Source organism: Prionailurus bengalensis, chromosome D1, assembly GCF_016509475.1.
Source record: "Prionailurus bengalensis isolate Pbe53 chromosome D1, Fcat_Pben_1.1_paternal_pri, whole genome shotgun sequence".
NCBI classification, from domain to species: domain Eukaryota; kingdom Metazoa; phylum Chordata; class Mammalia; order Carnivora; family Felidae; genus Prionailurus; species Prionailurus bengalensis.
This window is the reverse complement of record NC_057346.1, coordinates 70,986,917-71,001,163: the sequence shown is the minus strand read 5'-3', so window position 1 is coordinate 71,001,163 and position 14,247 is coordinate 70,986,917. Positions and strand designations below refer to the sequence as shown.

At 38.9% G+C, this 14,247-nt stretch overlaps 1 protein-coding gene across 2 annotated transcripts in view; it reads left to right on the top strand.

Moving 5' to 3' along the window:
- Positions 1–14,247, top strand: part of RRAS2 (RAS related 2) — a 75,950-nt gene that overhangs the window by 54,662 nt on the left and 7,041 nt on the right. For both annotated transcript variants that reach the window (XM_043580726.1, XM_043580727.1), the window contains exons 2-4: positions 4,784–4,871; positions 5,823–5,925; positions 6,095–6,203. In XM_043580726.1, the coding sequence (XP_043436661.1) occupies positions 4,784–4,871; positions 5,823–5,925; positions 6,095–6,203 (300 nt within the window). The remainder of the gene's footprint in view (positions 1–4,783; positions 4,872–5,822; positions 5,926–6,094; positions 6,204–14,247) is intronic.

Sequence of the window (14,247 nt, the reverse complement as noted above, 5' to 3'; positions counted from 1 at the left end):
TAGAAAATGGGCCCTTAGGAAACATGTTTTGGTTTATTCTATCATAATTGAAAAAAAAAACATAATACAGATTTTATGGATAGAATTAAGAATAGGAAAGTACTGACTTGGAGTGGAGGGGAGCAGAGAACCACAGAATTCTGTACCTGGAATGTTTCATGATGTGGATTCTGTGTGTAGTGTGGGGGAAAAGGGTGAGCTGACTAGGATGTCAAGAAAAAAAGTCTCCCTTTCCCCTCCTCCTGTACCCCATGTTTTTAGAGGACTCCTGAGACTTTCCTGAAAATGGCACTGTGCTCAGAAATGTCCTGTCGTTTGTTTAAAACTCCCCAGTGGCACTTTAGATCTAGCCTCCTGTCTTTACATATGCAAGGGTAGTGAATTTAACCAGTGTGCTAGATTTACGGAGTTCCACACAATTTCCAGTACATTACCCGTCCCAGTGTATAGACCAGACACCGCTCTGTGGCAGTGCTTGGGAACTGCACTCTCACCAGTAGCTGGGGGTCAGGAGAAAGTGGGCTCTCACTCGCCCACTGAATGCAGAAGTGGCCTCAGCCTATTCTCTTTCCTCCCCTTCCCCCTTCCATTTCTTCCTTAAGGCTGCTGTGAATGGGAAGATGGCGAGCTGGCAATTCTCTTAAGCCAAGCAGAATTCCTGTTGTGCAATCTAGTGGCATATAATCAGGAATACTATTCCTGCCATCACAGCATAATGCTCTTGTGTTACTAAGGGCTTCTGATGACCTTACCCAAGCCAGGTTGTCAGATTTTATCAGGGGGAAATAGACTGCCTGTGTGAATGGGATAGCTTCCCTAATTCTAAACTTTTCTCTGTATATCTTAACCTTAAAGAGACTTAGCTCCATTTGCCCCTCTTACTACCTGGAAGGCATCCTGCCCTTTGAAAGCAGGCGTTCTCTTTCTTTCCGGGATCCTTCTGCATGCATTCTTTCTTGTGATACCAAGAAGGCACATTACTTTCTCTTTGCTGTCCCCCTTCCCTCTTCTTTACTGTTCTCTATGGTCTTCTGCTATGCAAATACTGTACTTATTTTTTTCTTACAATCTGCTATAGAATATCCTTTCTGGACTGTGGTTGGTAACTTCTAGCAGCCTCAGGAGAGAGACTGTATTCTTTTTTGGCAAATTGCTGGACTATGTTTATAAGTGAGTGTACACACAGTTCCTATAGGAGTAGGGTATTAACCACTTATGTTTTGTTGCCTTCTGAACTAGCATGGTATTGGCATTTTATGCTGTTTCAGTTCTTTGGCCAGTACATTTAACATTCTCTATTCCTCTCACCCACAGCCACAGCGCAGTTACTGGGTGTTGTCTAAAAAGCAGTGGGCTCTGTGAAAATAGGGCCTTGTCCCTGTGATGCTCTCTATAAATAACTGTCAAACGAATGAAACCAGGATAGCAAGAGCAATTGGCTGAGGACTTCAGGTAGTGAAAAATAAGGCTTCGAATGGTGAGCAGCACAGATCAAACTAGAAGGATTTGCATGTTGTGTAAAGTACTGAATCCTGTAAACAGTAGGGGGCCATTAAATTCATGTGTCTTATATAGAGGTGTAATTTGTATATGTACAAAAATGCACACAGCTTGTGTACAGCTTGATGAATTTTTACCTATGTGTGTATCTGTGTAATTACTGCTCAGGTTCCAGACAATATCTCCAAAACTCCAGATGGGGAGATTATCTTGACTCACAACATTTTGGATACCAAGTCCCAAGGTTGGTTTGTGGTATAAGCAGGATTGGAATTATTACAGCTGTCCCTGGGATTAATGAGTCTTTATACTTGAATAAAAACACTAACTCATATCCTCTAATTGCGTGACAGAAATAATAATACAGTGTGGTTAACATTTATCAATCATCAGCATGTCTTGGCACTTTATAAATATTTCTTCAGTTTATCTGCTCCAGGAGGGTTTGTTACTGTCCTATTTTACAGATGCTAAAGGTCAGAGAAGTAACATGTCTCAGTTTCCACAGCTAGAAAGTGGCACAGTTAGTATCAAATCCAGCACTGTCCATCACCAGAGACTGATTTCTTGTTGGCGATATGCTACCTTAAATATCTGGTGCCTGGGTTTAAGTAACAGAAACATTATGTCTTCATAGTGGGAGAGGATGATTATATACGTTACCTGCTACCTGCACAGGAAGAATGCTCTTTTTAGGCACATTGTGACTTGTGGCTTATAGGAATTTTGAGAGAGAAGAGGGTTTTGGATTCTGTGTCAGTCAGGGCCTGGAGCGGTGTTCCTTAGGATGAATTTTTTTTTTTTTTAACATTTATTCAGTTTTGAAAGGCAGAGGGAGACAGAGCGTGAATGGGGGAGGGGCAGAGAAAGAGGGACACACAGAATCTGAAGCTGGCTCCAGGCTCTGAGCTGTCAGCCCAGAGCCCGATGCGGGGCTCCAACTCAAGGACTGCGACATCATGACCTGAGCCGAAGTTGGCCGCCCAACCGACTGAGCCACCCAGGCGCCCCTTAGGATGAATTTTTATGAAGGAGAAAGATGCTTACAAAGAGGATGGCTCCTTAAAATCGATATATAGCAACAAGGCGATGGTCCCTACAGGTGCAGTTTGAAAACAGGACACATTGAAGATGAAATGTAGACCTAAATATCTAGAAATTCCAGCAATTAGTTTGCCTTAAAAATTAGTATCAGTGAAACAAGTGCATGCCAGTGTTAGTTAGCTAAGTGGCAAAATTTTTATTACGTTTCAGGAGCTAAGATGGCCAAAGAAAATGTGAAACTTAAATAGCCACTAAAAGGAAAACAAAATTTGTTTTAATGGCCCTCAAAGTTACTTAAACCCAATTATCTTCTACATACGTTAATGTCTTAATTCTGTCTCAACAGTGCAAAAAAAAAAAAAACCAACCCTGTCATATCGAAAGAATTTTAGTTATTCATGATTAAAATATATTTAATATTTGTCCATTATTTTTTCAAAGTGGGAGGGACAGTGCAGCACATTTTAGCACATTTAGGTATAAACTGGGAGTAGTCAATAAAATTCAGGTTTTACAAGATGAAAAGCATGGCAGGAAGTATCCGATTCTTGCTGAGGAACCTGTTTCAGGAAACTAATCTTAAAAAGATGTAAACAGCATGCTTTTATCCAACTTGCTTGGGGAAAGACTGCAGTTTTAAGTTGTTTAGAATAGTGGGCATAAAGGTACTATTTGTTGCCAGTTGTATCACTTTTTGAAGAGGTGCGGAGGCCAAAAAGTATAATCTCTGTTTTGATATCTGTTTATTTTTAAATGGGAATAGGGTGGTGATGGAGATGGATTTTTACTCAGAGCTGCTCTTGTTGGTAAACGTTTCTTTTACTGACTTTGTTGTAAAAACAAAACAAAACAAAAAAACCCCCCTGCATTTAAGCAATTAAAGTTAATCCTAAAATATAAATAAAGTATGGAAAGTGTCCTTCAAAAATACAATATATGAGGTCATAGTAGTAGCAAGCAGATCTGTGTCTCCTTCCCACCCCCAACTCCCCAACCAGGAGTTTCTTTAGAAGTCTTGTTCAGAGTGCCTACTTCTGAGTAGCTTCTTGGTGTTTGCATACTACACATGCCGGGGGTTGTCACTTAAGAATGCTGTGTCCCTGGAGCCAGCAGGTCTAGCTGCCAGGAACCCTTGCCTGAAGAATGGCTGAACCCCTTTGGCTCTGGCTCCCAGCATTAAGCTGCCTTCCTCCAAGTCATTCCCTCAGATTTGGTAATGAGCCAGGGGGAAAGTAGGCTTTGAGGAAGTCAGTCAAGAGGGGAGAGCAAAGGAGATGCTCAGAACAAAAGAAGGATGATGTCAGTGTCCTAGTTAGTGCCCTTTTAAGAAGTGGGAAATAAGTCTCTTTGAGTCTTATTGTCGCTGTTTTCTTTTTAAAACCTTTAAAAAACGGTGAAGTGTAGTACACAAAACATTTTTAACTGGCTCACTGAGATTCTTCCCTTCCTACTCTGCTACCTTAACTGTCCTTTCTTCTGCTGATTTCAGAAGATAAGTTGGGAGGCTTTGCTAACAGAGAAAGACAGAAATAGATGCTAGAGATGAAAAAAAAAAACACAAAAATACCAGTGAACGAGTAAGTTTGAGATCCCAGCCAAAAGAAAAAAAAAATTCCGAAATCATGTTTCCTTATGATAATACACAAGGCAAATGAATGGGAAAAAATCAAGTATGAGGAAAGAAGGGGAGAAATGAAGGTGGGGTGTGGGATCTTCCAGGCTGTTTGTCTTCCTTTGTTTCAGACTCCTTTGTTCTTAGAACTGATGCTTACCCCTGGGTTGCAGATAGACTTGAATTATAACTGTGTTTTTCCTATTTTTATAGGACTGTGAGCACTGTGTGTGTGTGTGTGTGTGTGTGTGTGTGTGTGTATGTGTATACACCCATCTTAGGTATATATAATTGAAAAAATTATATATAATTATGAAAACACTGCATTAGGTCTTTTGCAGTCTTCTTGCATATATCAGATAGGAGGATTCAGAGATATCAGTACGTTTTCTCCACTTGGAAGCTACTCTGAATACGTTTTATTCAGTTGGAAACCAACTGTAGTAGGATACTACTATTTTTGTAAACCAAATAAGGTAGTAAACGTTTATTAAGGTTTAGTAGGAGAAACCTTAATACAATGAAACTATTGCTGTTCATTCTGGATCAGTGAGATTTGATAAAGTTAATTGGTACTTGGGTGGGCAAGTAAACATAAATTTAAAAATGAGGTTATTTTTCTTACAGTCCTATTTTGTGACGGATTATGACCCAACCATCGAGGATTCCTACACAAAGCAGTGTGTGATAGATGACAGAGCAGCCCGGCTAGATAGTAAGTAATCTTCCTTTATTTGATAGTTTACATATCATATTTTTGAAAAGTAAGCTTGGGTGTTTTGCTAGGTTGCATACTACAATTGAAATGTGGTCTTGAAGCCCGTGTCTTTCATCAGCTTTGATTGATGAATCTGCATATTAGGATATTTGAATATTTAAATATTTATCCTACATATTAAGGTATTTAAATATTCCTCAGCAAATGTAATATAAAACAATAATTGTGTTGATCTTGTGCTGGTGAAACTAATCATGTCATGGTAACTAGTTGGAGTTGAATTTTTAGGGACATTTGGAAAGAAACATGAAGTTTCAGCCCTATCTACTTTCTTGCAAAGGTTAAAATGGGTGTAGTAAATATAGAAAAAGAGTCAATATTTGTCAACTTGCTTAGAATTTATAGCACGGAGGAGGCTTTAGCAAATAGGGTTTTGGGCTTGGCTACACATTACTACACATCTCCACAAAACATAGCCCTGTTCTTTTAAGTTCGAGGATTCTTTCATTCAGAGAGATCAGTAAATAACGTTAGCGCCTGCTGTTTAAGGTGTTTGGGGGGAGTAGACCAAGGGATCTTTCTTGAATGGGTATCTTTTTCAGTCCTTTCTGTGGAGGAGGTAAAACATCCAAGTGACTTTAGAGGTTGTCTGACTCCATCTGCCTAGATATATTTGATATTTTTAACCTTGTAATTGGTATGCTAATATATTCTAGCTTACAAAAATCAACTCGTACTGATGAAGATGACTCTGAAACTGTCTGCTGGGTGATATATTTGTCTCTAGTGTTGAGAATAAAGCACTAGGAAGAGAAGGCTTTTTGTTTATTACACCGAGTCTAAAATATATACTCTAAAGGACCCACATTAATTGGGCCCTGCCCTTATGGGAAAGTCATTCATAAAATGAAAACACGAACATGGTTACATGTGTTGTTTTCTCTTTAGTTCTGGATACAGCAGGACAAGAAGAGTTTGGAGCTATGAGAGAACAGTATATGAGAACCGGCGAGGGTTTCCTGTTGGTCTTTTCAGTCACAGATCGAGGCAGGTTTGTACTAGTATTAACATATAGATCTCCTGTTCATGTGTAGATCACTATTTTATTGAATTTGGATTTTCTTGTTTTTATAGAAAAAGGAAAAGTAATAAGGTACTAAATGGGCTGTGGAACTTGCCAAATTCTGAGATTTGAGCAAATTAATTTGTTTTTGTTTTAGTTTTGAAGAAATCTATAAGTTTCAAAGACAGATTCTCAGAGTGAAGGATCGGGATGAGTTTCCAATGATTTTAATTGGTAATAAAGCAGATCTGGATCATCAAAGACAGGTAAGAAGGAACTTTGCTGTTGGGAATCCCGTTATTGATGATCATGTCAGTGAATGGATGTGTTTCTTGAAACCATTGAAAGTGCCATGATCAGGGAAATTGCTGAGCTTGGCAGTCTGGGTTTGGGGAAGTCAAATTCTCACATATTTTTACACCACACTTCAGTTGACTCTGTAAGCCCATATTTGTACCACCTCCATTCACATGTTCTTATTTCGTGAGTAATCACCACAACTCTAATTCAGTTAGCTCATCTTAAAGTTACCCTTACTTAAGGCCAAACTCATTCAGTGTTTTAAAAAAAATTTTTATACATTTATTTATTTTTGATAGAGAGCACAAGTGGGGGAGGGGCAGAGAAAGAAGGAGACACATAATCTGAAACAGGCTCCAAGCTGTCAGCACAGAGCCCGACACGGGGCTCGAGCTCACAAACTGCGAGATCACGACCTGAGCCGAAGTCGGATGCTTAACCGACTGAGACACCCAGGTGCCCCATAAACTCATTCAATGAATGCTAATTTACCTTCATCTAGAGAGTGGTTTTAACGTAAATTACAGTATTTGGATTTTCCCTAAGTCCCATTAATGATGGAATTTTCTGTTACTTCTTTATACTGGCTGGCTCTAACACCAGTAACCTGTAAGAAAAGAATATTTTTGGTATTTAGTTGTAGGCTGGATTATACTCACTTGTTTCTTTACCCTCTTATTTCACATTTAATTTTTAAAGTATTGGGCACCTTGTCTGCTCACGTTTTTGTGAAGGAGCAGAACAAGGTCAGATATGAATAAATGCAGGCTCTACATTGTCTTTTTGTGTCTATTTCTTTTAGGGCTTTAGCCTCTACCCCATATCTGGATATAAGTTTTTAAGTTGTTTCTTAATTTTTTTTTTGGCATTTAAGTTCTCTTTTGTTTTTATATAACTTTGTGTTGATGTTTTTAACATTTTGTTTGAAAAGTATGAACCTCAGGAAAAATGGGTTGATAATAGCATCGAGGACAGCCTTCTATTTTGTAGTTAACTATTTAAAACATAATCTTTGATTTGTGTGCTCTATTTGTAAAATTTTGTTGAAGGTATATCAAGTTTAAAACATGGGCTTAAGGGAATGATATTATTCTAATGCTAAGATTTAGGAATGTTTACTCGTGATACTTAATGTAGAATAAGTTTTACTGCTAGGTCCTTTTCACATCTGAATTATTACAAAGTTATGGTGAAAAAATTTGTCTTCACTTCAAACAAGTATAAGTGGTTTGAAATAACTTAGAATACAGCACTGCTCACATCTTAAGCCTAGAGTATAGAGTACATTTATTTTTAATTCCTTTTTTTGGGGGGGTCATTTCCTTCAGGGTTTCTAAGCCGAGTTATATTTTTTAAATGTTGCCAGTAGAACCTGTCTGCTGCTCTTGTCAGTCCTTTCTAATACTAGAAACACTTTTCTATGTTACCGAATCTGGGAAATCCTAACAGAGGAGCTCTGTGGCAAGCAAGCGGCTCTCTCCCAATCTTAACACTGACCTCTACCCCACCCCTGAGTGCTTTCTGCCATGATTATGGAAAAGGTTTTTGTCAAACCCTTTTCATGGTCATATACAACTCTAGTAACAGACTAGGTAGGAGGCCTGGGTGCGTGGGAGGTCCCCTGTAGGGTAGGTGGTGGCTGGGAAAAGTAGGGCAGGGAAAGTAGGGGAATGTATGCCTCCCCCTCTCCTCCCCACCCCACCCCCCCATAGGCCCTGCTGTGATGGGCTTGGGGCAGAGGGTCTGTATGTGTTACTCTTAATCCTCTATGTACCAAAGATTGCCAGTGTTTGGTGTATGGTTTCCATCTGTCTGCAGATATTCAGCACTGGCTTTGTTTCATGCCATAGGCTTACAAAATTTTTCATGTAGGTTTTTTTTTTCCTTTTTATAAGAGTAAAGATTCTCCGGGTAAAATGAGAAACAAGGTGATGAGAGGAACATTGTAGGGGATGATAAGTTTCATATTTCCATCACCCAAAACATACGCACTTAGGCTGGAGTAAGATCTTCTGTATTCATTTCTCTGCTTTAAACCGTACACAGGATAAATTACCTGTAGCTGAGAGCTCAGCTGTGTATATCCCCAGGGGAGAAGAGCAAGTGGCTCATATCTGACTGCTTAATCTTTGCTCATTCCCGTAGATTCTACTCTGAAGGATGGGCACCAAGAGAAACTTTTTCCTGTTTATGCTTCCTCTTCTCTTTTCTGGGTTCCCGCACACTCAGGCATGATGGCTGCACTTACAGGAGCCTTGAATACTGGCTGGCAGGAAATCTACCAGCTTTCCCTGTCCATTCATTTCCCACTTGTTTTCATGCTTATTACTCACTTTCTCATTTTTAAACTTACAACGCTTTATTCCCCTTCCTCACTCATGGCTAATGATGAATCATATTTTCCTATTTCACTGAGATATTTCTGCATGTTTCCACCTCCACATAATACTAACCTAAGTGCACATGTACCCCATCAATTCTGCCTTTCCTCACTTCTGTGGATAAACTGTTTGCCTAGCTATGCCCATCCTCTCTAGTAGGCCCTGGGTCCCGCTCCTTCTCACTAGCTCATAGATGTCACCCCAGCAATGGTTCTGTTCTGGTTGTTCCATTTCTCTGCCGCATAATCATTCCCACAAGCATGTCATGCTACAGTGGCTCTCATCTTTAAAACAAATAGTAACTACAGCAAAAGCGTGTTCTTAATCTCACATTCTTCTCTGTGTACGTTTCTGCTTCTTGTATCAAGCAAAACTCCTTAAAAGCGTTATCTACACTTGCTCTCCTCTCTTTCCTGCCATTCTTGCTTGCTCTGACCTCAGGCATGCAGCACCCCAGTCAAGGTCACCATTTACGTAGATGTCAGTAACGTTTGACACAGATGCTCATACTCTCATTTTTGAAACACTTTGTTTACTTAGCTCTGGGATACCTTAACCTATGCCTCCACTCTTTCTTTGCCAGTATTTCCTTCTCTCTCACAGGTATCTTAGGCCTCAGGTGCACCTTCTTCTAAGGCCCTAGTTGTACAAAGACCACTTTACCTCCCAGCCGTGGGAGCCATACACCGTGCATTTGACGTTGAGGTGCTGTGCTAAAGGTTTTTACCTTTTTAAAGTCTCTTTAGAATTAACGGTGTTGTGTATAATGTCTTGGTACCTTTACCTGCTTTACTAACAGCCTGGACAGGCCACAGGATCCATAAAAATTTCTTCCCCTGCTTAGAAATGTTGACTTTTTGGTCATCATCCTTAAAGGGTTCTTACTCAGTAACCAGTCTTACTTGCTCTTAGTTATTGACCCAGTTCATTCTCTTCTGCCTTTGTGTTAGACACAATCCTTTGGACTTTTTCTAGTTTCTTGCCAGTTTTCTGTTACATAGCAAATGCCAGTTCTCCATGTTCTTTGAATTTGTGGGTCAGCCCTGGACATTCCTATTATTGGTTCCCGAGATTCTGAACCCATCTGGGAAGAGGTCAAGCAGAAGAGCTTTTGCTTATTAATAACTTGCTTTTGGCTTCTGTATCTCTGGATTTGCTCCTCCCTTCCCTTCCCTCCCCTTCCCTCCCCTCCCCTCCCCTCCCCTCCCCTCCATCCTTCCATCCATCCAATATTTATTGAACCCTTTTCTAGACACTAATAACATGCAATAGAAAGAACAAAGTCACTGAAATTGTCATTAAATAAGAAGAATTTGAATGGTTAGAGTTACCACACACCGAGCCCCTTAGAGATAAATAACATTGATCATCTTGTTTATTCTATCTAAGGTGGAGGAAGAGAACACAGGTAGTTGACTTGCTTGTGCTTGCTAAAATGTAAAAGTAGGTACATATAATAGCGTACTGATTTCTGAAATTTAATACAGCAGTATGTGTGCTTGGATTGTGGACTTTGCTATATCTCTGACTTCAAGTTCCTTGTCCTTGACTCAGCCCTGTCTAGAAATGGACTGTTCTGTTCTTTTTGTGTTTACCCTTTCTTCCTCTGGCTTACTTTAGCCTCCCCCTCTCCTTTCCTCCTTGTTAGGTGCTAGTGGCCACTGTTAATTTGAGAAAGGAACCCATTACACTTAGGATAATACCCAAGGGTACTAACCCCCACTGTCTCTGTTTAGTACCTTGACCACAGTATGCCCCTGTAGCCTCCCAGGAAAAGACCTCACCCCTACCCCCAATAGTAGAGTCAGGGTCCTCTTCTTGCCTTACCTGTTTTTGCCTTCTCTGTATCTAAAGATCTGTAAACCATTGAATGTAAGTAGCATGAGGGCTTCTCAGTTTTCGATCAGTTTTGTTCATGCTTTGTCCTTAGTACGTAGAACAAAGACACACACTCAATAAATATTTGCTGAATTGAATGATTCAAGGCATCAGTGAATCAAGATGTGGTATTAATTTGATGATTCTTTCTATACAATAGGCATTTAAAAAAAAACCACAAAAACAAGTTTTGGTTCTGTTGGTCTCTTCCTATTAAACCCAGTTTGTTGGATAAAACTGTTCTCATCATTCATATTTGCTCCTCTCCATTTGTAAATACATAGTACTAGATATACTCATTATTGTGGATATCTGCTAATATTCATTTGTGCCTTTGAAGTGAGGGTCACTGGAGGTTCCCAGATGTAGGTCTGTGAATTTGTTATATCAGATTCACCTTTGTTGCTTAAAACAGAACATTTCTGGGTAGTGCTGACCCACCAAATTAAAATATCCAAGAGATGAGGTTTAGTATTTGGTATCTTTATAGAATTCTCTGGGTTGGGGAACATCTAGGAAATCCTTATTTGTGTAGCTTTCAATCTTCTGTTGATTCTGGCTTCATAAAGCTTTGGCTTTGTTCCATGTAATATTCTTTTGGCTCATTTTTGTGTTTGCTTGCTCTGGTGGTAACAATGCTATTTCTACTTCTTAGTTAAAATAATGCTACTCCAGTGAGCTCAAAAGCAGCTTTATATGTGGTTAGAGATTTCTTGACCAGAAATGTATGCACAAACTTTGCTGACCTTGATTGCTGGAAGACAGTGATGTGAGACAGTACTTTAAAAATAAATAAATGAGGCACAAAATTAGTATTGGGAGTATTTTATCATGTAGGCCATTAATTCATTATTTTTTCTGTATAAAGATACCTCATTTGCCATTTCTCTCTAGCTGAATTACATTATACAGGAGGGGTGGGACAAAGTACCTTTTTGAAGAATAATTGTGCTGAAAGACATGGCAAAATTTTTGAGGACATATGTCCCTCCCCCAAAGTTATATTAATAATTATTGAGATTGACTAGTCTCAAATATTAATTTTTATTTTTCTTCCTGTATCTTTTATTTCAGGTTTTACTTATTTGGTCATACTCTGTTTACTTAACATGTTTTATTTCGTTAACTATGTACTCTTCTAGGCTCTGGATGTACAAAGACAAATATGCCTTCCTCCCTAGCTACAAGGGATATGATGGTGGGAGAGTGAGAAAAAGCAACATCAAAAATTGGAGTATAGTGTGTTTAGTTTTGTTCACTGTAGGGCATGATGGGAGCTCTGGGGTGCTGTTCCAAAACTGCATCAGCACTGAGGGGGAAGTTATTGATTGCTTGAGTCTTGAAGTATTACTAAGGAACAAATTAAGAGTATAGGGTTGGGAGAGAAGGGATGGCATCCCAGGAAGAAGGAACAGAATTTGTGACAACGTGGTGGTATTTTTTTGTAGGAAGGAATTTCCCATGTCAAGTTAAAATAGGAATTGTCTTTTTAAAATTGGCTTCTGTGAAGCTTTCTTTTCTTACTTGGCTTCCTCACTAGTTGTTAATTGCTTGCTTGATTTGATTGATTTATATTTCAAGACCATAGGCCTTATGGTGCATAAGCTATTTTGAAGAGAGTCAGGGAAGTTTAAAAATTACAAAAACTTGGGTATACTAGTGCTGTGTAGAACCTGCCTGCTACCCTTTTGGAACACAATATCAACTCCTAGGTGGTAGTGTAATTATTAGATGTTTGCATTAATGGAATAACCTGATGATACCGTACTGAGTTGCTGAATTTTAGAAATGGAATATTAAATTGGGAGGGCAAACTACCTTAAAAGATTAGAGGGAACAATACCTTGAGCTCAAATAGGGCCAAGAATAATTCCTGCTCCAGGTTAGCCAGAGCGAAAAACATCATTAATTCTTGGGGTATTGGGTAGTGTACTCAGAAGGTTGTGTTCCAGTCGTAGGGCAAAATTAGCTCTAGGGTAATTCTGTTCTGGCACTATGGAACAAAAAGGACTACACTTTCTAAATAACTGCATCCCAGAAGAAAGCTCAAGAATATATATAGGAATACAAACTATCCAGAACCCAGTAGGTCAAAGTCTAGTACCCAGGCGTCCATTCAAATTACCAAGCAAGAAGCAGGAAAATATGACTCATAATAAGGAGAAAAAACAAGGAGTAGAAACACATCCAGAAATGACACACGATAGAATTAGTGAACAGATACCTTAAGCAGTTCTAGGACTATATTCCATATGTTCAAGAAGCTAGAGAAAAGACTGAGTATGTTAGGGAGAAACATGGAAGATGGAGAAAGATCAAAATCAAACTTGTAGAAATTGAAACTACAATGTTTGAGATGAAAGATACCCTGGGTGGGATTAATAGCCAGAAGCAACAGCTGGAAAATGTCTAAATTTGATGAAAACTGTAAAATGCATACATTTAAGAAGCTCAACAAACCCTGAACATAAGAAATATGAAGAAAATTAGAATGAGACAAATTAAAATGGAATTGTCTGAAACCAGCGAAAAAGAGGAAACGTGACAGATAACCAGAGGAAAAGAAAACTACGCACAGAGGAACAAAGATAAGGATGGCAGTGGTCATCACTGTTTCTCATGGGCAACGACTCAAGGCAGAAGATAGTGACACAACATCTTTCACGTACCGAGAGAAGAAAACTCATCTAGAATTAAATACCCACTAAATGTTTGTTTCAAAAAATGAAGGTGAAATACTCCACAGATATGCAAAAGGTGGGAAGAGAAGATTTATTACCAGCAGACCTGTGTTATAAGAAATGTAAAAAGAAGGAAAATTATACCAAATGGCAGTTTGGATCTATACAAAAAACAAAAACAAACCCACCAGAAATGGCAATTATGTGAGTAAATATAAATTACTTTTATTGTTATTTGTCTCTTTAAAATATACTCTGGATGTTTAAAGCAAAAAGGTAACACTCTGTTGTGAGGTAAAAGATAACAAAATGTAGGAGGGAGAAATGTGTTAACTGCAGTAAGCCTCTTATACTATATGTGAATGGGCAGAATGCATTTGAACTTTGATGAGTGAAAATGTGTATTATAAACTCTAAGGCAGTCATTAAAATAACATGGTACGTACTTCATTAGCCAACAAAGGACATAAAATGGAATCATAAAAGCAATATAGTTAACCCAGAAGAAAATAGAAAAAGAATAAGCAGATTAAAGAACAAATAGGATGGATAGGAAACATATCAAGATGATTCAGTGATGACGGTAATCACGTTGGTGGTAGATTGTGTGAACACCTCAATTAAAAGGCAACCATTGTCAGGGCACCTGGGTGGCTCAGTTGGTTGAGCGTCCAACTTCGGCTCAGGTCATGATCTCACGACTTGGGAGTTCGAGCCCCGTGTTGGGCTCTGTGCTGACAGCTTGGAGCCTGCTTCGGATTCTGTGTCTCCCTCTCTCTCTGCCCCTAACCCACTCTGTCTCTGTCTCAAAAATAAACATTAAAAAAAAAAAAAGCAAACATTGTCAAATTGGATTAAAAAACAAAACAAAACAACCCCCAAAAAACGAGACCCTACAAGAAATCTACTTTCAGTGTAAAAGACAAATAGGTTAAAAGTGAAAGGATGGGGTAAGATATACCATGCTGATACTAATGGAAAGCCTCTTGAAGTGGCAATATAAATATCAGACTAAGTCGATTTCAGAGCAAAAAACCTACCAGGAATAAAGAGGATTGTTTTATAATGAA